At 38.8% G+C, this 26042-nt stretch overlaps 1 protein-coding gene across 3 annotated transcripts in view; it reads left to right on the top strand.

Moving 5' to 3' along the window:
* Positions 1 to 12997: 12997 nt before the first annotated feature.
* BTBD3 (BTB domain containing 3) overlaps positions 12998 to 26042 on the top strand; it is a 36877-nt gene continuing 23832 nt past the window's right edge. For 2 of the 3 annotated variants that reach the window (XM_017523931.2, XM_037736891.1), the window contains exon 1: positions 13087 to 13224. Coding sequence is in view for 1 of the 3 variants with exons in the window: in XM_017523930.1 (XP_017379419.1) it covers positions 13134 to 13224 (91 nt within the window). In the remaining 2 variants the exon portion in view is untranslated. Of the gene's footprint in view, positions 13225 to 26042 lie in introns of all 3 variants that reach the window. The other variant, XM_017523930.1, reaches the window with a different exon arrangement.

The following is a 26042-nucleotide window of genomic DNA, read 5'->3' as shown; positions in this document are numbered from 1 at the left end:
AAAAAAAAAAAAAGCGGGGGTGGGGGGATAATGCTATCTGTTCTGTTTATTCATATGGCTGATTTAACAATCAAGTGAGTTAATGAGCATTTTAAAAAAAAAGAAACTGTGTAAACGGTGTAAATGTATACACATGGAAGTTATCCTTATTGGAACAAAAGCAAAAGAGGGTTTTCATTTTAATTTTTAAATAATTTTGCACTGTTAAGGAATACCTCCCTTTGGCAAATGATAGTAATTGTAAGTGTTTTGGATCAAGTTTTAAAAAGCAGGTTTGTCAATTATATAATAGTCTTTAATGTACCCAGATTGTTGCTTTTGTTTCAGAAAACAGAAAATTACATGATAGCTTGTAAATGGCACATTCAATTTCACACACTGAGAATGCTGAAAAGTGAAAGGTCCATATATAATGCAGGAACTCAGATTTAATGGCATCAAATGATACATAATTTGATTCATTCAACCACATTTCCAGAAATTAATCACTAAGTGTCAGCATCTTTCTGTCCTTCATGACTCAATACATCAAAAGCAAACTGCCCTTTTTTGCCATTGCACTACTAATCAGTAATAGTTAGTTCTTTCCATTTAGCATTTCAGTCCAATGTTCAGCATCTGGAAACATTTTTAAAGGTTAGACTGCTACTCCCTTATTCAATTTAGTAAAGTTTCAAAAACCATAATGAGTTTTCTTTATGTGCCTCCCAACATGCTTAGAATCACCTTTAGAAATAAATGGAACCTTTGTTTCTTAAAGTAAAAATTGAAAGTAAAGATTAAGAGAGATAATTGAAATGTATGACTGGCAGTTTCTTCCTCTTCCACTGATGATTCTTTAGATCAGGGTTTCCTAACAGCATCACAATGGAACTTTGAGGATGGCTATAGTTATGTACATTGCCTTGTGCCTTGTAGAATGTTTAGCAGCATCCCTGGCCTCTAGGCACCTGATGCCAGTAGCACCTCTGCCCCAGCTGTGACAAGGAAAACCAGATGTTTCCAGATATTGTCAAATGTCCCCTGGTGGGGAGAGGAGTTGGAGAAGAGTCTGTAAAATCTCCCCCAACTGAGCAAACCCCTGTTCTAGATGAATCTCTGCTTGCAAACTTTGTCTTCAGATCTGCTTCTGCATACCTACACCTTCATGCAATTTCTTCCAGACTTTCTGGAAATCATTTGCATCTAAGGTGCCTTGATCAGAGAGTACATGTAGGCTGATGGTTTGGCAAACCCTGTATTTTTGCCTTGTTCACTGGGCGCAGTGGGTCACTGTCTACTATGTCCACCTTCAGAGCATAACTCTATTGACGGCATTAAAATTTGAGAGAGTTAGAAAGGGCATTAAAGACAACATAGGGAAGAAGGCAATCCTTGAGGAGAATAAGGATAATATTCAGGTCTCTCTGAATATTATGCTATGCTGTGTGTATCTGGGTACCTGGTGCATACTGGTGTAAGAGTCCCTTACGCATTCAAGTGCAAGAGGGATGATTTCCAATTACCAGCAAGTAAGATTCTTGCCTTTTTTTCCTTCTGGCCACAGAACCACATTCAGCTCATGAGCTGGGGCTGAATATCGGTACTAGGAAACTGGTTTCTCTGAGAACACCTGCAGTCTTTGATGGATGGAAACTGGCAGATAATGATTTCAGCTCTCTTGTGCCTTGATGAATGGGAGTTAGTAAATAATGACTTCAGCTCCCTCCACCCCTCATCAGGATATCCCTGCCAGTTCCCCCAGGCAGGATTGAGCTCTGCTGACCACAGGGTAACACGGTTGACTCCTCTGGTTTGTTTCATTTCACTACTTCACAACAGAGTTTCCTCTGATCATTGCAGAATAAATTACTTTTCACTTGAATCCTGTTTAAAGGTTGGTTTTGAGGAAAACTAAAACAAGAGGATGTGGTAGGATATAGATTTGTGCTGTTATATTGGGCTCCTGTATGCCCCAAGCCCGTGAAGCTAACCTTGAGAGAATCCAAATCCATGGGGCTTCTCCTGGTCCAAGTTATTATTCGATCAGAAAGAATGCTTTCTTCGGCTATGCACAAGAGAATTTAATCTTTTCTTCCTTGCTAGGATTTGCACAACAATGCATATTTTCAAAAGGCAAACAACATAACATAACAAGGTGGTGTTTTCTTAGTCTATTTTGTCATTTACTCAGATAGACACAAAATGTTGCATGGTAATTCAAAGCCCTATGAACTGTAATTTAATTTTATAAAGTTATAACCCAGGAACAAACGATTTACAATGTCTGTATAAAGGGGAAAGACAATTCTATAGGATCCTGCAACACCACAGACACAAAATAAGTAATCCTAGAGAAGAAAATGTACTTGTTTTACTTTTCAAACATAGTTTAGTCAGATTTCCAGTTGATAAAATACAATGCCTTTTATTCTAATGTCCAAGTTTGAGAATCTCTCTACGTACAACTCTTTAGCATGTTTTCATCAAAATTCAACCAGAAGTGATTTTACATGATGAACTGAGCTGATTGTAAAGGAATGCAGTGAAAAATGCACATGTGAACTACAAATGTTGAATGGACAGTGAGTGGTAGGAAGGGAACATTTATCAATATTGTATGCCTATGAGGACTTACTTACTTAATCTTTTTGAAATTGGGTTGCCTTTAAATATTTTTGGAACTCAAGACAAAGCATAAAGTCTCTCTAACACATTGCATCTGTTTACTGACTGCTTACTTGAGCAAAGATTGCATTCATTTTGCTATTTATTCATATAATCAAGTTTAAACAGGGGTTTTCAAAGTATAAAAATGACTGAACCACACACACACACACACACACACACACACACACACACACACACACACACACACAAATAGTTCCAAACAACAGTATACTAATAAAACTTAAAGGGAAGCCATTTAGTTTGAAAAAAAAAAAAAAAAAAAAAAAAAAAAAAAAAAAAAAAAAAAAAAGGACAGATAATATGAAGTGTTGACAAGTATAAAATGCAACAGAAACTCTCACACAATTTTGGTGGGAGTGTAAATTTGTACAACCACTNAAAAAAAAAGCAAAGAAAAAAGAAACAAAAAGGAGATATTCAACACTGCAATAACTAAGATAGATAATATTTCGGAATAAGAGCAACTGGAATGGACAGAATAAAACATGGTAAGGCTAACTGAATAAAGCACTATGTGTAGTAGATTGAATATGCTAATATCGGTATCCATTCCCTTTGGTAGTGTTCTCCCACATTGACTCTGGGCTCGTCTTTGGGAATTGCTTTGGCCAATGAGACAGTGGAAACTTGATGCAATATGACTCGAAAGTGTGCTTCCTGCTTCATTTGGTCTCTCATGTCCCAGCAGGCTAGCCTGGCTTTGTTCTCAGAGCAGTGGCAGCCTTCCAAGAGAGACCGCATGGAGCAGAACTGAGTTGTTTCATTTGAGGCTGTCCTAGATCAACCAGCCCCCAGGCACCCACCCACTAAATAATAATGCTTGAGAGAGATTAATGGAGACTGGCCCCAAAACAAAACTTTCCAGCAGACCTATGACTTAATGGAAGTAATAAAGATGAATTTAAAGCCACTAAGTCTTGAAGTACTCAGTAATGTTAAGTAAACCTACTAGGTACAGATAATGAATAATCACTGGAGTAGAAAACAAGATGGGAAATATTTATTAAGCAAATGGGTTAGCTTTCATACTTGTCATACAGTGTATTGGACACAAGAGTTAACACATCAAATAAATATAGGCATAATGAAAAGGTTTCCTGGTCCACTGTCAGAGGCCCTTCCTATATTAGGAGATTTGCTAAACAATTATAAAGGTAAAAAATCTTTGGGATCCACTGGAGCCTCCAGAATTGATATATAAATTATTGTAAAATAAAGATATTTGAGATTCAATAGATACAGAAAGAAGCATTTCCAGGGTTTCCTTTATCTCAATAAAAACAAAAACTTCTGGGAATGAAGCTGCCATAAATCCCCTCTCTGAAGGAGTTTTACAGCTATGAAGAAAAAAATGGAGAAGGCCATTTGGACCTGCATAAACACACAGTATTACAAACTTTTATCTCCTATTGGTTTTCCTAGAAACCCATTTGTTTTTCCCATAGAAGCCTTTTCTCCACACACCATAAAACTATGCATATAAACTCTCATCATTAGCTATTTATAGAGCCACAACTTTAGTACATTCCCACATGCATATGGATAAACTTTGTTTATTTTCCTGTGAATATGTCAGTTTCAGTTTAGTTTACATGTCCCCAAACACTGAACCTAAGAGGTAGAGGCAAAGTTTTTCCTCCCCAATAGAACATATACAGAAGTGCTAGTACTCAGTAGTTCAAGTGCTGAGATTAAATTCTTACCTGAAGGCTGGGCATGATGTCTCAGGCCTCTAAACCTAGCAGTTTGGGAGGCTAGTGGATCTGTGAACTCAGGAGCTCGAGACCAGCTTGGGCAACCCCAGCGGGAGCCATGATGAAACCCTTTCTCTACAAAAAAAAATTAAAAAGTCAGCTGGGGGTGGTGGCCTGAGCTTGTGGTCCCAGCTACTTGGGGTCCCAGCTACTTGGGAGGCTGAGGGTCAGGTGGAGGTCTCTGGGCTGAGAATGCGCCACTGCACTGTAGCCTGGGACACAGAGTGAAATCTTGTTTCAAAAAAAAAATCCTTACTTGGAATCATCCATTTACATCTGGACTCATGGTCATATTAATTAAAGCATTGACATTTTACTAGCAATTATTAATTTTATTAAAATATACCAGTGATGTACATGTACCATGCATACTATTTATGCTACAGCACCAGTATATTTCAGTATGATTTTTAGACACTGTTGGTTTTAAATAAAGAAAATATGAGAACAGTTGCCACAGATTTCGTAATATCAAAGTTCTGATCATGCTTTTTTAAATATGTAAATAAGCGAGACCAGCAATTCTTAAACTTTGCTACATATTAGAATCACCAAAAGGCCTTTAAAAAGACCCTCAATGCCTGGGTAGCACCCCAGACCAAAAATGCTGGAATTATGAAACTGTGATATGGGTATCAAAAATGTTTCAAGTTTCAAGTAATTCCAAAGTGCAGCCAAGTTTGAGAACCAACAACCTAGTCCTCGATCTGTGCTTTCCAGTAAAATAGCCATGAGTCACATGCGGCTAGTATGTATTTGAAATATGGCTAGCCTGAATCGAGATGACCTGTAAGTGGAAAATACAGACCAGATTTTGAAGATGTAGTATAGTAAAAAGTAAAATATCTTGTTAATAATATTTTTACATTTATTACATGTTGAAGTAATAATATATTGATATTTGAGTTAAATACAACATTAAATTATTTTTTTTTTACTTTTTGTTTTATTGTATGCAAATATTGTGTATAGTTCTATCACATATAGATAATTTTGTATATTATATATTTTTTATTATACTTTAAGTTCTGGAATACATGTGCAGAACATGCAGGTTTGTTACATAGGTATACACATGCCATGGTGGTTTGCTGCACCCATCAACCCGTCAACTACATTAGGTAATTCTCCTAATGCTATCCCTCCCCTAGTCCCCCACACCCTGACAGGTCCTGGTGTGTGATGTTCCTCTCCCCGTGTCCATGTGTTCTCATTGTTCAACTCCCATTAATGAGTGAGAACATGCAATGTTTAGTTTTCTCTTCCTGTGTTAGTTTGCTGATAATAGTGGTTTCTACCTCCTCCATGTTCCTGAAAAGGACGTGAACCCATCCTTTTTATGGCTGCATAGTATTCCATGTGCATTTGTGCCGCATTTTCTTTATCCAGTCTATCACTGATAGACATTTGGGTTGGTTCCAAGACTTTGCTATTGTGAATAGTGCTGCAATAAACATACTTGCGCATGTGCCTTTATAGTAGAATGATTTATAATCCTTTGGGTATACATCCAGTTATGGGACTGCTGGGTCAAATGGTATTTCTGGTTGTAGATCCTTGAGGAATTGTCACACTGTCTCCCACAATGGTTGAACTAAATTACAGTCTCATTGACAGTATAAAAGTGTTCCTATTTCTCCACATCCTCTCAAGCATCTGTTGTTTCCTGACTTTTTAATAATCACCATTCTAACTGGCATGAGATGGTATTTCATTGTGGTTTTGATTTGCATTTCTCTAATGACCAGTGATGATGAGTTTCTTTTCACATGTTTGTTGCCTGCATAAAAGTCTCCTTTTGAGAAGTGTCTGTTCATATCCTTTGCCCACTTTTTGATGGAGTTGTTTTTCTTTTCTTGTAAATTTGTTGAATTTCTTTGTAGATTCTAGGTATTAGTCCTTTGTCAGATGGATAGATTGCAAAAAATTTGTCCAATTCTGTAGGTTGCCTGTTCACTCTGATGATAGTTTCTTTTGCTGTGCAGAAGCTCTTTAGTTTAATTAGATCCCATTTGTCAATTTTGCCTTTCATTGCCGTTGCTTTTAATGTTTTAGTCATGAAGTCTTTGCCTATGCCTATGTCCTGAATGGTATTGCCTAGGTTTTCTTCTAGGGTTTTTATGGTTTTATGTCTTTGATTTAAGTCTTTAATCCATTTTGAGTTAATTTTTGTATTAAGTGTAAAAAAGGGGTTCAATTTCAGTTTTCTGCATATGGCTAGCCAGTTTTTCCAACATCATTTATTAAATAGGAAATCCTTTCCCTGTTGCTTTTGTCAGGTTTGTCAAAGTTCAGATAGTTGTAGATGTGTGGTGTTATTTCTGAGGCCTCTGTTTTGTTCTATTGGTCTATATATCTGTTTTGATACCAATACCATGCTGTTTTGGTTACTGTAGCCTTGCAGTATAGTTTGAAGTCCAGTAGCGTGATGCCTCCAGCTTTGTTCTTTTTGCTTAGGATTCTCTTGGCTATACAGGCCTTTTGTTGGTTCCATATGAAATTTAAACTAGTTTTTTCTAATTCTGTGAAGAAAGTCAATAGTAGTTTGATGGGGATAGCACTGAATCTATAAATTACTTTGGGCAGGAAGGCCATTTTGACGATACTGATTATCCCTATGCATGAGCATGGAATATTTTTCCACTTGTTTGTGTCCTCTCTTATTTTCTTGAGCAGTGGTTTGTAGTTCTCCTTGAAGAGGTCCTTCACATCCCTTGTAAGTTGTATTTCTAGCTATATTTTTTCTCTTTTCAGCAATTGTGAATTGGAGTTCACTCATGATTTGGCTCTCTGTTTGTCTATTATTGAACTATACAGGAATGCTTGTGATTTTTGCACATCGATTTTATATCCTGAAACTTTACTTTTTAAGATGCTACTACTAAAGAATGTAAAATTACTTACGTATCTCACATTTACGGTCCATATTTTTTTTCCATTAAACAGCACTAATCCAAACTGCCTCATTAATCTAGAATATGATGTATGGAAATACTTATTTTAATATTCATGTAATTTTACAAAAACTGATTTAATGAAGTATTTGCATACATTCTAGAAAACTAGATATAGTATTCTACAGGAGGTTCATTTTTGAAGAAAAACTATAAGCCAACACTGGGTTTCTTGTCCTGCTTTTGCTGTTGCTTATGCAAAATAATTTATATCCATTTAATTGTCATGATTATACTCAACATAGTACTTTCAATGTTGCACTTACGTAAAGTTAACACAGAATTCAAGTTACAAATGTCATGAAAACTTGCAAAAGCCACCTTATTGAACAGTTGTGTGTCAACCAATCATATTTTGTCAAATAAAATCTTAAAGGTAACAGGAAATAGAACCTGTAAAAAATAATCAATATTGTGCCTGCCAGGCATTTTATTAAATTTGGATTTTTTCATGATCAAGTACTCTTCTACAGATGCTCCTCAATTTACAGTGGAGTTACAGACCAATAAACCCATCGTAAGTTGAAAACAAAGTAAGTGGAAAATGCGTTTAATATACCTAATCTACCAAACATAGTAGCTTAGCTTAGCCTATCTCAAACGTGTTCGGAACACTTACATTAACCTAGGGTTGGGCAAAGCCATCTAACACAAATGTTATAATAAAGTGTTTAATATTTTATAATAAAGTGTTTAATAGTTCATGTAATTTGTCAAATGTAGTATACTGTAGAGCATCAGTTGTTATCCTTGTGATCAAGTAGCTAACTAGGAGCCGTGGCTAACTTCCTAGCATAGTGAGAGAATATCGGGCCAAATATTGCTAGCCTGGGAACAGACCAAAATTAAAAATTCAAATTACAATTTCTACTGAACTCACATCATCATAAAGTAAAAAATTGTAAATCTAATCACTAAAAGTTAGGGACTATTTGTAGTAAGAAACCCCTACATTACCAGTCTCTTTATTGAGTGGGCAGCAGTCTACCTGTAATACTGATGTGGTTGAATTTTTTTGAATAGCGTCAATAAAAAGAAAGACCAAGAATGGGAGAATGTTGCATATGAATAATGTATGGCTAATTCTGTTTTCAGTCTAATTTTAAACCATTTAGAGCTAGCACATTGATTACATTTGCAAGGCACCATGCCAGGTTTATATGCGTATATATTTAAAACTCTGGCCCAGTATATATTTTAACTTATTTCACATCTCCTAGTATCATCCTATTATTTATCAGATGTGGAGACAAAAGTGGCTCCATCTTGGATGTTAATCTGCAGTGTTAATTTCTGATCAGTCTCAGTCCCGTGAATACCTCCTGATTCCTACTTTACTTACTGTCCCTAGTGTAAGAAATGGTACTCCTGTTTTTAGAGTAAAGCAACCTTGATGTTATCATACCAATTATAGATTGTGACAAACATAGCACTCTTTCTTGTTTTGAATAGTTGCCTTTCTCTGTCTTGCTGGAATACATACACCTTTTCCCTATAGTATATAAGCCTTGGCTCTGGGAAGTAACAGGTGCAGAGATTTACTTGTCTTGTGGCCACCCAAGGCCATGTTTCTGTCTTTAAGTCCCCGAATAAATCTACTAACACTGAAAAACTAAATTTGTCTGCCTCCTCTTTGGCTTCTTGGCTCCTTTAGCATTTGGATGTTGCTTTGCTTATATGACTCTTTCATGGAACATCAGATGATAATTATCATCTGTGACTTGAGTCCATTTCTTTCCATTTCTAAAACATTTTCTTTTGTAGCACAGGGCTTCCTTTAATTCCAGTTACATTTATTTCCCAGGTCACTGTGGCAAAACTCATAAAATTAATATATTCACAAATTCTCATAATGAAATATCATCCTGATAAGTTAAAATATGGGTATTTTCCCCAAATCATTTGTTTTTGTTAGTCCTGGAGTTTGCTTGTTCTTATGCATGGTGGAATATTTCATTCTCAGCCAAAAGGAAAAAGGAGTCACCTGTGACAACACTGGTCATAGGACAAACATGATTGTCATCTTTGTCCATCTGGTTAATGATTTCCAATTCAATCATTCATCACCTTTTCATAAATCCAAACCCCCGCCTTTTGTTATCTTCATGTTAGTTTTTATGTATTTTGCTCATAAATCCTCATTAAGTCAAAAGAATTATCTGTAATTTTTTTCACTCTAAAGTGAAATCACCTTTAAACAAAACAGCTAAGACAAATGATGAGGAAGACAAGGAGAAACCGTTACATTTGAATGGATTGTGTCTCTCCTGCCTCACCCTCTCTAACTGTATCCCACAAATGTGTACTCAGAAGCAAACGTGTCGGTGAAATGAAAATGTTGACTTACTTGATGTTTACCAACTTTGCTCAAAACGTATTTACAAGATGCTCATGTATATCATTGGCTTTTATCATAAGAAAATATGTAAAGCTAGGATCCACTATGGAGGCATGATTAGGAAAGTGAGACCTCAGCATTAGCTACCTGAGCAAGGTACAATTTGCCCAACCATTGACCAACCATTTATGTTCCCCTTAAGGCACTTGTCACATTCTGCCTTAAATTATAGTTATGCATCTTTCTTCGCCATTTGATAAATTCTCTGAGGGCAGGTTGCTGCCTAGTACATAACAAATGGTAATATTTATAGAATAAATGGAATATTTTAATCACTTTTGCATACTCCCCATAACAATAAGCTCATCCTGGTGGGGCACGGTGGCTCATGTCTGTAATCCCAGCACTTTAGGAGGCCAAGGTGGGCGGATCACCTGAAGTCAGGAGTTTGAGAACAGTCTGACAAAGATGGAGAAACCCTGTCTCTACTAAAAATACAAAATTAGCCGGGAATGGTGGCACATGCTTATAATCTCAGCTACTCAGGAGGCTGAGGCAGGAAAATCACATAAACCCAGGAGGCAGAGGCTGCAGTTAGCCGAGATCGCGCCATTGCACTCCAGCCTGGGAAACAAGAGCGAAACTCCGTCTCAAAAACAAAACAAAACAATAAGCTCACCCAGAAGCCTATTCAACAAACACATTGATTGAGTGCTTTACCATGACCTACTCTATGAGATTGGGAATTATTTCAAAAGGAAGCTCTTTCCATGTTTCTCCTTCCTAGTAACAAGCAGAGTGACTTCAACTGGAACTTAAATTGGAGTAAACTGTTCAGATATGAATTCATATCTCTGCTTTGCATGTCTGGTGTTTTAGAGTGCAACCAGGGTCTACCTTTAGTTAATGGCTCTTAAGAAATTTATTTGGAAGTAATTGCAATATTTATCAGATTTTTAGTGTGTCAGAGCTAGGGACACCAAAATTTTCTTTTACCTCTTAAATTTGGTTTTTACATATTTATTGCCCAGTGAACTGAAAAAAGGCTTTCAACGTGCTAATATCTATCCTATCTCTTCGCTGGTTTTTTCCTTCAGTGTTCATTCACAAGTAATAGCTGTCATTTACTCAGACTCTGCTATGAACTGGGTGCTTTACACCCTTGTGTTTAATTTTTTACAGCCTCACAAGTTAAAGATTACAATGCTTGTTTTTCAGATGAGAATTAATTTACATAATCTTCCTAACCTTTCAAGGTATTAGCCAGAGTTCTCCAGAGAAACAGAGCCAACAGGATGGATATATATCTACATATCTATTTTAAATATATGTCAATTAACACAATTTCACCAAATTAAGTTCAAAAATCTGATTGGCTTTTATTAGCATTTCATGAACTTGGCAGCATCCAGTCTACAACGCAGAAAGGAATACTGATGAGCTAAACAGAGTGTGTGATTTTTATAGGCAGGAACAAGAAGAGAAAAGCAGAAATAAAGAACAAATAGAGGGTTGGTCATTTCAAGGCTACTTTTCTTCTACAGATGTAAGCAAAATCTTGTTGGCTTAATAGGGTTTCACTGTTATCTCTCTTGATTTCTTAGAAGGTCAGACCTTGCAAGTAAGTAACTCAAGTTTTGGTTTGGTTATGTGACACTAGGATGAGTGAATCCATTTTTTTTTTCTTTTTTTCAGTTTAGAGAGAGAAAAATAGAAAGAGAAAGGTATTAGCTTATATGACTGTGGCTTATTTTAAGGTATTGACTTACATGATTGTGGAGGCTTGACAACTCCAAAATCTGCAGAGTAGGTAGGCAGGCTGCAGGCCCAGGGAAAAGGTGCATGCCAATGGCTGTCTGCTGCCAGAATTCCTTCTTGCTTGGGGGAAGAAGTCAGCATTTTTCTACTAAGACCTTCAGTTGATTGGATGAAAATCATGCACATTATTAACAGTATTCAGCTTTACTCAAAGTCTACTGATTTCATTGTTAATCTCATCTAAAAAAAATACCTTCACTGAAACATCTAGACTAATGTTTGTCAAGTGGACACATAAAACTTACCACTATACAAGGCAAACGTTATGATCCCATGTTACAGATGAACACAGTAAGGCTCACAGATAGTAAGGAATTTGGACAATATAGTTTATTATGAGGTGTTTGGACTTTAGCTAAGGGTTTTTTGTTTTCCAAAGCCCAGGTGTCTTTCACTATATACACTGTCTCTCAAATTAATGGTTTTTCACCTGGTTCTCCCAGGGCCAAACTCATTCTAAAAGAAGCATTTAATGGTCCTAACAGTATAGGTCCAATTTATCCACTGATACACATTTTGCCAAGGATGAGGATCTAATCTAATGAGGTAGGCGCCCATTATGATAAACATCTCTCTTCCCAAGAGGTAGTGACATTAGTTAGGGAGCCATTCTTTCCTTCACACTCTCTGGAAACTTTTAGATCCTTTCCACTCCTGATACCAACTCTTGAATTTAGGACCCTACTACTTCTTACCTAGAACATACACTACAGCATTTCATATCTCTAATCTCCACTTTATATTCCTAAATTCTGCATTTAATTAAGCCACCACCGAGCTCCCCTTCTCTCCTTTTTCAGTGCCTCTCAATTATCCATGGAATAAAGCTGAAGTCTTGTACTAAGCATTAAAGTTTATTTCCAGATGAGCTTCAACTACCTTCCCAGCAGCTGTTTTCACCTTCCACTAAGAACAATACACTCAGATTGAACTTGTCCCCGATACGGTGCATGGGTTTATACGCTGTTTGACTTTTTTTTTTTTTTTTTTGCCACTTACGCCTTTGTGTTCACTTTTCCTCTTTCGCTTCTCAACGAAGTTTTCATCATTAATCCAGCCAGCAGCTACTCTCCTTCCCCAGATCGCTGAAAAGTGTAGTCAAGGTTTGCAATTTTAGGTATTACGAGACTTCTATTTACGCACACTCTTTATCTATTAGAGGGCTGGTATCAGTGCCTGAAAAGGAGTCGCAAAGCCAAATGCAATCGGCCCCCTATTACCGGAGGATGCCCTGTATCCCGCGCATCCGCTCTGCCAATGCAAGCGTTCAATAAATGCTTAATACATTCATTGATAAAAGACCGACCGTGAGGGGAAAAACTGCAGTTTGTGGGACAAGGACGAAGTCGCCTCTCAGAGACTGAGGAGTACTGACTCTCCTCTACCCTTCCCGCCTTCTCCAGGCCAGGCCAGGGGCTTCCCGCCCACCCCTCACTCTACCTTGAGGAAAAGATAGACATTGCGCATGCCCCGTATCCAGGGCCGCCTCCGTGAGCACCGCCCCTGTCGCCCCGCTCCCTCCCGGTGCTCGGGCACGCACGCTCGTTCCTGCAGAGCGTGCCCTGCGTGCGGGTGCCCGCCGAGCCCGCCGGGCGCTGGATGTCCAAGTGCCCCGGCTGGGGCTTGAGGAGCGGGCACCGGGCAAGGCGGCGGACGACCGCGTCGCCCGAGGCGAGGAGGAGCGCGGGCGGTGAGTGAGGGCGCTGCGGGCGAGCGGGCGAGCGGGTCGGCGCCTCCGCGCGTGCGCAGCGCGGGACCGCCTGGGCAGGGGCGCGCGCCCGGCGGCCGGTCGGAGGGGCAGTGCGAGGCGAGGCCGGGCCGGGGGCCTCAGGTCGGCTTCGGGCCCTGGGGTCCGGGGGATCCCACACCCGCCGCTCGGGCTCGAGAGGCACTGGCCGCGGGGACCGGCTACCCGAGGGGGTCCCAGTGGGGCGCGTCCGGCCCGCGCAGGGGTCCTGGTGTCCGGGGTGGAGGGGCAGGCTCGCCTCAGCCGAGGGACCCCAAGGAGGGGCGCACGAGCCTTCACGGCCTTGCAGACGCCCGCGGGGTGCGTGACCCCGGAGGTGGCGGAGGTTCCGGAGGTTCAGGCGGGGGGCGCGGTCGGGAAGCCTCGGCGCGTAGCAGGTGGCGGGGGCCGCGCCCCTCTCCTGGGGAGGCGCGCGGTGGGAAGCCAAGCAAACTTCCCCTGAGTAACTTTCTTGAGGCGCTGCCGGCGGGGCGCGGGGAGCTCGGGCTGGGGGGCGGGGTACTCCGGGGACCGACCCTTCGGATTAGTGCGGCCTCGGGCACTGCGGGACCCCAACGAGTGGCGGTGGGCGATGGCGGGGGCGGCTTCCTTCTGCGGCTGGAACTCTCCTCCGAGTTCTGAGTAGTATTCGTGGCCCGTTTGCTCTTAAAATAAACGTAGAAGTTTGATGTTCGGGAAGACGGATGTTTGCTCTCTTGGGAAGAAACAGCTTCTACCTCCTGGCCTGTTCGAAGAAAGTATTGTTCGGGCCTGCCGGGGTTCCCTATTTATCAAGCAACCCATTGTCCTGTGTGTGCCTGGTGAAAGCGAGCTAATTCTATTATTAGTCCTCAAAAGACCAAGGGAGATCACGGTGCTTTTTCTTTTTTAAACACCCCTGGCGACCTCACCAAATCCTGTAATACAGTTTCCCCAAACTTGGCTGCACAGAGGAGTCGCTGGGGAGTTTTAAAACTCTTCGTGCCCAATCGCACACCAGACCAATTAACACCGTGTATCTTTTAAAGATCCCCAGGTGATCGCGCAGCCGAGTTTGGAAACACTGGTTTAATATAAGAAAGTCAAGAGTTTAGTTTCACATAGTAGTAGCAATCAGTTTGTAATTGGTGGCATGAAACTCAAATTCGTTTTCCTAGACAGGAACTCACAAAGGTGGGGATTGTTTCCTACCAAGGAGGGAGGGAAGCGTCTCTAATGATTCAAACTTTATGAACTATAATGTGACTCTAGCACTCACAACAATTGTTCGATGTGCTGTTTTGAATTTCTTTTGGGGTTACTAAGTCCGCTTTCACTGACCCCCTGCCCAGCCAAAGGCTTTTCCCCTTCTTTTAAGCCTACCTCAGTCCCTCACTCTACGCTCCCCAGGATCCCCTGTTTTAACTCTAACCTTCGAAAGGCTCTTCCTCCCCCATAGATTACTGGCTTTAAAGGGTTACTGCGGGTTCCCATAGCAACGAGTCCTCTAGGGGAAGTGGGCGGGTCCTCTTAACCTTGGGTTTTTAAATAGGAGTCTTCCTGTTCGGAAGATTTTTGAATCACCCTTTTCATTTCTTGGTCTCAGCGCAGGTAAGGGTGAGCTTATACAGTTCCAAGATTTTCTAAGATACATATAATTTTTTAATGCCATTGTATGGGGTAACTACTAGCAGCTATGTTCTTTCTTGATTTTTCACTCTTTCCCAATTCTTACACTGATAACTTGTTTAACAAACTTCCCAAATGAAGTGGAAACAATGTTTTCTTTTTATTTTTTAACAAGTTTTCTTGGAGATGTACATGCCTAAGAATTCTATGTACTATTTCTCTAAAGTCCTAAATTACACCTTATGTTTAAAATTTTAAAAAGCGAAATATAACTCCACATCTATGCGGGAAAACTTTTGATAATTTGTGGCAGAAAAGCCGTTATTAGCTTTTTTTGCCAGGTCATCCTTGAAATCTAGAAAACATAGAGAAGAAAGAAAAGAAAAGAAAGCCATTATTAGCTTTTAAGTTGTTTTGTTCCTAGAAAGTACTCTGCCAGCATTGTCTACAAAATGTTAAACCGCTTGTAATATTATACTTTAACAAAGGGAAGGCACAATTAGTGTACACATTCCCCTACTTCTGCCCAAACACATGCATCCAAAGATCATTTTTTAAAATGTCCATTTTTTAATGCTCAAATCAGGTATTCTATGGGCATCGAATTCCAGTTTGCCTTGCAAGGAACTTTTAAAACTCTTCTGAATAAAATAGTACAGAAATAGATCATTTACATATTTCAGGTTTTTAATTTTTTTAATCTTTTAAACTTTGGTATATAAGTAATCAGAATTTAGCCAATTCTAAAATGCCTTTAGGATTCCAATTGTATGTTTGTGTTGGGAGTTGAAATGGTTTTCTCTTACTAAAATCTATTTTATGTGCTGTTTAAATTTCTGTTAACTGGGCTATCAAGCAAATCCTGTAAGGTGAATTATTCTCATTTTACTATGAAAAAGGAATAATGATGGAAATCCCTCTTAGGTGATTAACCTTGTGGTTGTAGCAGTGATGCTGGGCTGCTAAAATAATAATCTCTCACCTAATCTTCTCTTCTTTCATCACACATTTAAATGTGATATTTAAGTCTTTTCACTTTAGTATACCTATCAACCTAGTTGTTCAGTCACAAATTCATTGAAAGTGTGCATTAATGTGCATTTATTGACATGTCCTTTGTTTATTCAAATTAAGCAAATATAGTTGAGAATTTCTGTTGTTGCTATGTTTCTTTTAAAAAAATTAAAGTATTTCTTGTTGGAGACATTTTGCGAACCACTGAAAAAAATTAAGAAAGTAAAAATTATAGTCACATCTTCCATAAAGAAACAGCTGATAATTAGATGATGAGCTTCTGTTTTACCCTTTTTGTTTGTCTGCATAGACATACTTTTAAACAAAATTCGCTTTTTTTTTTTTTTTTTTTTTTAAAGACGGAGTCTCACTTCGTCGCCAGGCTGGGGTGCAGTGTCACAGTCTTGGCTGACTGTAGCCTCCACCTCCTGGGTTCAAGTCATTCTCCTGCCTCAGCCTCCAAGTAGCTGGGACTGCAAGTGTGCACCACGACCTCCAGATAATTTTTGTATTTTTAGTAGAGACGTGGTTTCACCATGTTGGCCAGGATGGTCCCGATCTCTTGACCTTGTAATCTGTCCTTGGCCTCCCAAAGTGCTGGGATTACAGGCGTGAGCCACCGTGCACAGCCGACTTTTAATTTTATCCATAGTTTAAATATTGCAGTTTTATTTAATATGAGGCAAATATTGGAGATGTTTCCTTTTCTCGTAAACCCTTTGAAAATAAGGTTTTTCATGATGGATACACCCAAGTTTATTGAACTAATTTTCTGTTGTTTTACATAATATTTTTATTTTTAGTGGCTGGGAATACAGTATTAAATCCTCTGGTTGCAAATCCTAGCGTGGCCACTTCCTAAGTGACCTTAATTACCTCTTTAATCGCATTTCCTTGGAATAAGGGTCATGGTGCCTGCACCGTAGACTTTTGGTGAGATGGAATGAACTAAGTAGAGGAAGACCAGCAGGGTCGACCAAAGGATGTAGGCTCAGTAAGTAAGAGCTGACACACAGATTGAGCTGAGAAAAGTGCCCTTGTCTGAAAGTTTAAGTATTTCAGACTTACTCAGGTTAGATTAATGGCAGTAGAAACCCTGGGGCAGAGGTGAACTCTTTTATGACTCCTATGGCTTGTTGCCAAATTGCTTATGCCATCATATATTCCCTTACAGAGCGTAAGTTCTGCCTGTAGTGTGTCAGCACTTAGTGTTTATCACCTTTCCTGATTTTTATATAAAAATACAGTCTTTTAGTTGATATTTTTTGGTAACTTGAAATTTATAATCTGATTTTTTCTTCTGTTTTCCTTTTGGGAGCTCTTTCTTCTGGTACTTTGTCCACTTTACTGTTAAGTGACGATTTAAAAATAAACCTGTTTTTTATTAAAAAAAGATTGCACCTTTATTATATTATTAGTGTTTTTTTTTCTTCTCCACAGCTCATTATTTAAGTCATTTTTTGGTGTTTTTCAAACAAAAAAAAATTTTTATTTCTATATAAACAGGTCTCTACCTTGACTTTTTTCCTTGTAAATGATCATGCTTGGAAAGCCCAGGAAGACCCTGCAAATGGCCTCAGTAAAACACTCAGGAGAAGCAATAAGCAGTCAAAAGTGGCTACCTCTGGGGAGGAAGACTAAGGTGATAAGGACGACAACTCATTTTACAATAAGGCTTTTGGACTTTTAAAACTATGCATGTATTGAATTTAATAATCTTTATCTGAAAGGTGAGCTAAATGAAACAAAATTTTGGAAATATATTAGATCTTTTTACATTTAATTCTGTAATTGTATGTGGATATGAAGTGCTTTTATACTGCGACTGCCTCCTCCTCTTTTTCCCTAGTTAGCGAGTTCTACCAGCACCATTTGTTAAATAGTTCCTCCTTTCTTCTTTGCTTTGTGGTCTTTATTAATTTTTAAGGTCTTGACTAGCTTTGGGTTCTGCTTCAGTTTTAGGTCTTGCTCATCTATGTGTTGATCACTAAATCAGTGTCACATCTTTTTAATCATAAATTTAGAATACATAGAAATATCTGGCAGAGCACGTCACACTACCCTTTTAACATTGCAGTTATATGCACCTGTCCTTTCAGATAAAGATTATTAAATTTAATACATGCACAGAGTTTTAAAAGTCTAAGAGGCTCATTATAAAATAAATGGTCTTTCATCTGCCTCCTCTTCCCCATTCCTTACTCTGCCTCCCCAGTGGCAGCCTCTTTGGACTGTTTACTATTTCTCCTGAGTTTTTCACTGGGGCCATTTGTAGGGTCTTCTTGGGCTGGTCATTGAATAGTCTTCTAGTGTTTTGCTGAGCAAAGGGTGTTGTTTCCAGTGTTCATGGAGGAATCTGGCTGGGGTTTCAGCATCCTCTTTGTGTAGTCACTTTGGAGAAGGTTCACCATGCAGACTTGCCTGTTTTACTTCCAAGAACAAATCTATAATCTTGCTGGGTTCTGGGATTGTCTGCCAATGGTCTACAGTGAGGAGGTGGGGAAGGCATCTATGGAATTTAGAGTTTCTCATACTTAGTCTTTGAGTAGACTGGAGTGAGTAGTACTTCTTGGCTTTTCTCACCGTTGGTGTAGCATTCCCTCTCTCAAGTTGGCTGAGACAGTTGTCACTTGTCCATCTGCTTTCCACTTTCATGATCTGTAGTTTCCATTACAGTTCTTTAAGTCCTTGGGTCTCTATGTCTTCTAGAAAGATCCCTTACTGTCACTTAAGTGGGGTTTAGGGAAAGGGTGTAATTGGATATGTGTGTTAAATTTGCCATCTTAATCTGGAAGGATCCAAAGATGAATCTTTAGAACTAAAAAAAATACCAGATCATTTTGCATTTTGTTTTGTTGGCAAGGACTGCCATCTGTAATCAGTGTTTCTTTTCTTTCTTTTTTTATTTATTTATTTATTTTTTTTTGAGACAGTTTCGCTCTATCGTCAGGCTGGAGTACAGTGGCGCGATCCTGGCTCACTGCAGCTTCTGTTTTCCGGTTTCAAGCAATTCTCCTGCCTCAGCCTCCCAAGTAACTGGGACTACAGGCACGCACCACCATACCTGGCTAATTTTTTGTGCTTTTAGCAGAGATGGAGTTTCACCATGTTGGCCAGGATGGTCTTGATCTTGTGATCCACCCGCCTTGGACTTCCAAAGTGCTAGGATTACAGGCATGAGACACTGCGCCTGGCAGTCAGTGTTTCTTTTAAGGGTCATGAAAGATTATTCAGACCTTTTATTTCTCAGCAGAGTTGTTTTCTTCATCTGAGTTCTAATGTTTCCTATTATAATTCTTCTTAGGTATTTGTTTTTGTAACTTCATGATGGGTTCTTTAAATTGTCTATTGGTAGTCTAAGATGGTGGTTGATTTTTGTGTATTTATTTTATAGCTGGCTCTGATGCTAAAAGCTTTGCAGTTTATTTTCGTATGTTCCCAAGTTATATAGTCAGTGGCAGATGACGACACTTATCTACTTCTAATAGTTATACCTTTTATGTTGGTCCTATGGCAGTTTACACTAGATTTAGCGTTCTGGAACATTATCACGTTTCTGGAACATTATCAAATAGTAATAGTGATAATGTACAAACGTGTTCTTTATTTTAATAAGAAAAAGAGTAGTAGAATATTGGCTTTTTGGTTTATTATAGTTCTTTATCAGGACAAAGAAAATGTATTCTTTCATTTCCAAGTTGCCTAAAGGTAATTTTGTTTTTAAGACATGGGAATTGAATATTAGCAAATGATCATTCTCATTTGCAGTTTATCAACTGGTATTTCTAAAAAGTCTACCGATTTGAGTCCCAAATATTAAATTGGATGAAAGTCTTCCTAATGGATGATTCTTTATAAAAACAAATTGAACATATGGGAATAATGAAGTATAACATATTCAATGTATGAGCATGTTGTCTTGGTTGGGGTGGTATAGGAGATAGTCACCAGGGATTTTTCACAAGCAAGCATTCCAAGTTAAATCTAACATTCAAGTCACATCTTTACCTGTTGGCAGTGTTTAATATAATTTGTTATTCCTCCTTTTTAGATATTCTTTCTTCATTTGATTCTTGAGGACACTACACTTTGGTGCCTTTCCTTCTATACTGCTCCTTCTGGTTTCTTTTCAGTTTTCAAATTTGTGCTGGTTTTCTCTTCTCACCAGCCTATGAATTTAGAATGTGCCAAACCTCAGTTCTTGCCACTTTGTTGTCACAAATAGTCACAGGGCTTTAATAAAATACTATGTAGCTGCTTAAGACTCCTAAATATATATTTCCACCTTAGATATCTCCAACTACTTTTTTGACTTAACTTGAATATGTCAAAGACGCTTCGGTCTAAGTATGGCCAGAACAAAAGTGCTGATGTTTCTCTGCAAACCTGCTCCATCTGCAGCCTGCCCCATTTTATTAGGTTGGTGCAAAAGTAATTGTGTTTTTTTCCCACTAATAGCAAATTACTTTTGCACCAACCTAGTTGGTCTAAGCTCCATTTTTTCAGGTTATTTAAGCCAGAAAAACTGGGAATCCTTCTGATTCTTTTCTTTTGTTCCAACTTTATATCCAGGTTGTCAGCAAATCCTGTTGTTCTATCTCCAAAATGTATCTAGAATCCAGAGTTTAACTGCTTTTCCCATCTGTACTACCAGCATCTTTGTCCAAGTCTCCAGCATTTCTTGTCTGAATTATTGTGGTGGCCTTCTAGCAAATCACTGGTCTCCTTTCTTCTTTCCTGGCCTCTCTTTAATTTTCCATCAGCTTAACATCAGAGCGATCTTTTAAAAATGTAAGTCAAATTACGCTTAACACCCTCCAGTGGCTTCCATGTCACTCAGAATAAAGGCCAGTTTTCTTATAATGATTCATAAAACCCTACATGATCTGGACTGGGCACTGTGGCTCATGCCTGTAATCCCAGCACTTCGGTAGGCCAACATGGGCAGATCACTCGTGATCAGGAGTTCAAGACCAGCCTGGGCAACATGGTAAAACCCCATCTCTGCTAAAAATACAAAAATTTAGCTGGGCATGGTGGCATGCACATGTAATTCCAGCTACTCGGAGGCTGAGACAGGAGAATCGTCTGAACCCATGAGGCAGAGGTTGTAGTGAGCTGAGATTGTGCCATTGCACTCTAGCCTGAGCAACAGAGTGAGAGTCTGTCTCAAAAAGAATTTAAAAAAAGTAGAGCCCTGCATGATCTGATTCCCACTAACCGACCTCTTCTCCCACTTGTCTCCCACTCATGCTTTCCATCGTAGTCATCCTTGTCTCCTTGCTAATCCTTGAACATGGCTGGTACATTTCCATTTTAGGTCTTTGCACTGGATTTTTTTCTCTGCCTATAATATTTCACCCTACCCCCCAGCTCCCAGGTACATTCATGATCAACTCCCTCACCTCTTTCAGGTCTTCACTAAAATAGCATTTTGGTTGTGTGATTGCGCTAGTTGTAACTGCAATCTGTATCCTATATGTCTCTTGCAGTGCTCTGCATTTTATTTTTACATCCCATCTATTACCTTCTAAGTTACTATTTATTTATTTTGTGAATTACCTCTCTTTCCCACCTCTGCTATACTATAAGTTCCTTGAGGGTGAATATTTTATGTATGTTTGTTAATGTGTCCCAAGTGCCTAGCACATAGAAGGTGGTCAGTAAGTATTTTTTGAATGAATGAATGTAGTCTACCTTCTCTATTTTTTTTTTCAGTGAATTTCTAATGAAGCAACATATGCATAGTGTTTAAGCATTTGTGGATCTAATGTTGACTTATCCCACCAGCAAGGGAAAAGTTCAAGAACATTTATAATTTATAATGGAGATAATACAGAGAATGGTTACGATAATTAAATAGGGTACTGTCTGTAAAGTACTAAACTATACTAGTGGGTAGGACCAGGTCACATAACTAACAGAAAAACTTAGCCAAGTACCCTGATTCTGTGAATGGTATTCTAGAATCTTCTCTCTTTATATTTCAATTTTTAATCAAGTGTAGGTATGGCATCACCTGGGAGCTTTTCAAAATATACCTGGGTTCCCTGGTAAATATCAATGATATACTGTTGCTGTATTTTGTTCTTTAACCAGTCTGCAGATATTTGTCTCTTAATGTGGGCAATAACCATTTGTTTTCCCATTTTTAATGCCTTTTTGCTGTTTGGGACATCATTCATGGCCCCTTTAAGCTTTTTTTCCTATGAGGATCTTGCTGAAATCACTTCTAAGGTGATTTTAAAATCCTCAAAGTCACCTGGATGCACATAATCGAACCATTTACTAAATCCACAAAATCAAAGGATTTCAGTCCATTACCTTCAGTTTTCTAGACAAGAGAATGTTGTAGTCATCCCTATGGCAACTGTCGTAGCAGTCTTTTTTTTTTTTTTTTTTTTTTTTAGATGGAGTTTCGCTCTCGTTACGCAGGCTGGAGTGCAGTGGCGCGATCTCGGCTCACCGCAGCCTCTGCCTTCTGGGTTCAGGCAATTCTTCTGCCTCAGCCTCCTGAGTAGCTGGGATTACAGGCATGCACCACCATGCCCAGCTAATTTTTGTATTTTTAGTAGAGATGGGGTTTCACCATGTTGACCAGGATGGTCTCGATCTCTTGACCTCGTGATCCACCCGCCCCGGCTTCCCAAAGTGCTGGGATTACAGGCGTGAGCCACCGCGCCTGGCCCAGCAGTCATTTTTATTTTTAAAATACATAATTTTTATATTTTTCATATGAATTATAATAAATAATTATCATGCCCCCCTCTAGTGCTCACACAAATCTGAGAAGTGGATGAGCACTGTATTTGATCTCTTGGACACTTCATTTAGTTTTCCATGGTTCCTCATTTCTCAGACTTTTGAAGTATTTGCATTCTTTTCTAATTGTATTTTATTTTAAGTTACGGGATACATGTGCAGGACATGCAGGTTTGTTACACAGGTAAACGTGTGCCATGCTGGTTTGCTGAACCTGTCATTCATTTTAAAGTTTTGCTTACTGTGTTTCTAGGCTCTTTTTGTGTCCTTCAAATCCAAGAATTTGTCAAAAACACCAGACTCCCTTCTCTTTCTTAATAGAGCAAAAAATATTTGTATGATTTTTACTGTTGCAATTTACTGTGCAATTAAGTGGTGTGATTTGCAAGAAAAAAAGATGATTATTTTAGAGGTTGTTTATGCAACCGAACAATAGACAATAAACAAAAACCATGATTTATGTGTCTTTAGAAACGGATAAGCCCCACCTTGGCATGGTGGCTCACGCCTGTAATTTCATCACTTTGGGAGGCCAAGGTGGGCGAATCACCTGAGGTCAGGAGTTCAAGACCAACCTGGCCAACATTTTAAAACCCATTCTCCATTAAAAATAAAACAATTAGCCAGGTGTGGTGTTGTCCACCTATAATCCCAGCTACTCTGGAGGCTGAGGCAGGAAAATTGCTTGAACCTGGGAGGTTGGAGTGAGCTGAGATCGCGCCAGTGCACTCCAGCCTGGGTGAAAGAGTAAAACTCTGTCTAAAAAAAAAAAAAGAAATGGATAAGCCCAGTAGCTGTTACCTATACACAAAAATGTGAAAAGTTTCTTCAACTCTACTGTCAAAATAATTCAAGATATAGCTAGTTCGTTGTGTATATTTGATCTCTCCTTAATTTTTATTTGGTAGTATATAGTAAGAGCATTTTCCATGTTTAATTAGGAGGTGCAAACCTTTTAGCCATGATTACCTTACATATTAGAAATAAAATTTCACGAGTTCCATTGCTTTGAATGCATCTATCCTACCTGATGAATTTGCCTTGCCTTTGCAACTCTTATTAGATCTACTTTTTGTTGTCATGAAGACTCATTCTTTTGAAAATAGTACTGTTACAAATTCATTTTATATTGGACCCTTAATAGTCAGTACTATTGGCCAAGGCTGAATGGAAAGCATTGGCCTACCTATCTTTCTTATGGTAAGTCACATTGCCTTCCGTTTAGGCCGTTAATGGACAGCCCAGTTGGAAAACACATCTTGGTAAAGTTGTACGCTTGCTTTGGAGACTTGTGTTTGTTGCCTTTGTGAGACTTTTTGTTTTATAATGCCACCTCATTTCTTCTACTTATCTAGTTTTTTGTTTTTTTAAAAGTGGTGGTCTTGCCTACCCATCACCAGTAAACATACTTACTCTATTAGTGAGGAACTAATTTTGGCCCTCTGCTGTTATTTTGTACTTTAGGTTTCTGTGGATAGAGAAGGACTTCAAATGTAGACTGCCACCTATTTTCATACCTTTTTTCATAGAGCATGTAGCAAAAAGTCAAATACAATAAAGTCTGTCTACATTTAGTATGTTGTTGAAGAATGATCTATATTCCTTGAAAACCTGGAAATCGGTAAAATTCTTAATTGAGGTTATATCAGGTGACTCTTCCCAAAATAATCTTATTTTCAGTAGAAAAATATAATGAGAAGCTACCCAAAAGTCCCCCCTTCTGCTCAGGATGCAGGTTCAGGCTACAGGCAGCTGTTGGTAGCATTCTCTTGCACAGCTCCGTCCCCCTACACCACCAGTTAGACACCAGTGTTGGTGGAAGTGCATTCCGGAGTGCTCTGTTTCTTCCGTTTTTTTTTTTTTTTTTTTCCGCCATCTCTTGTGGCCTTGGGAGACAGGATAAATAAGTGCATGAAGTGGGCGCTCATCTGTTGGAGAGTGGGCTGCCATCTGAAAGTGGTCAGCAGTGGAGGGAACGTGCACGTGTGCAGTCACTTTTGATCCCCATGCAGTTACAGTCAGTCTCTCAAAGCGGACTTTGTCACCCCTCCCCAAGATGATTTCAGCACCTATTTAATAAATGCTGTATAATTTATTTAAATTAGTAGATTGTCTAGTTAATTTAATACCATTCAATAAGTATTTCTGTAAGATCTGTGGGATCAACTCATGCATACTTGAAATTTTTTTATTACTTTATTAGCTGTTTTCTCTTATCAGTTGATCTCCCCAAAATGTCAGAATCAGTCCTGAACTCTTAGCTAGCAAATAGCTCCTAGTGTGTACTCAAAATCATCACCAGGTAGTGATGAATTTGACTAGGTGGGTGTGGCTTAGGGATATCAATAGATAATGGTGTTTGGGTTGGCTTAGAGGAAAATGAGATGCTCAAGATAAGGACAACCTATATTTTGCATTTACAGTGGTTCCATAGTGTTATTTAGTTATTGAGTGTGAAGTAGTTGTGAGGATCAGAATCCTACTAAAATGTACAACCTCTTAAAAATTTTTTAAGAGTGAAGATGGGAAAGTATTTGGATACTAGCTCTGGTAAAAGACTAGACCCTTGAACAACTTGAGCATAAAGAGGCACTGATGCCCCTTCCCCATCTCCCACCCCAAACAGTTGAAAATCCATGTATAACTTTTGACCCACAAAAACTTGACTACTAATAGCTTACTGTTGACCAGAAGCTTTATTGAGAACATAAACATTCAATTGACACATATATTGTATGTGGTATGTATTATATACTACATTCTTATAATAAACTAGGGAAAATAATAAGAAAATCATAAGGAAGTGAAAATATGTTTATAGAACTGTACTGTATTCATTAATATTGTAAGTTTACATCATCTGTTTGCAAGATGAATCATCTGTCTGAAATGGTGAGTGACCACAGCTACAGACCTCAATCTATAGTACATATCAAGCAATTCAACTTTTTTCTTGTAGTGTCTTTTCTATGCTTCTTGGAAGCACTTCCAGCATCACTTGTGGCACTTCATATGGGTCGCCTGGTGTTATTCGTGGTTTACTATATTGCACTAAACATGATGAGAAATACGCAAGAACCACCAGAGATCACATTTTACTGCCATAAGCAATATATTGGAAAGAGAAAGTGCTCATGCTGAGATGGTTAACATCACATGACATTATAGGCAAGTACTGGCAACACTTGAGTTCACCACAGGAACAACAGGAGATGGCTGTGAAATTATTACAGTAGTATAGTATATACTACAGTTAATTCTATGCCTTTATGATTTAATGCTGCATCTTAACATTTGTTTATATTTCTCTGGATTGGGAATGGCACTGTATACAGACAGCATGTGTTTATGTGCGTAAATTTTGATAATTCTGATGTGTGTATATTTTATGGTAAATG

Source organism: Cebus imitator, unplaced genomic scaffold (assembly GCF_001604975.1).
Source record: "Cebus imitator isolate Cc_AM_T3 unplaced genomic scaffold, Cebus_imitator-1.0 Scaffold31, whole genome shotgun sequence".
NCBI lineage: Eukaryota > Metazoa > Chordata > Mammalia > Primates > Cebidae > Cebus > Cebus imitator.
Note: the sequence above shows the minus strand (reverse complement) of the source record. Positions and strands in the feature narration are given on the sequence as shown.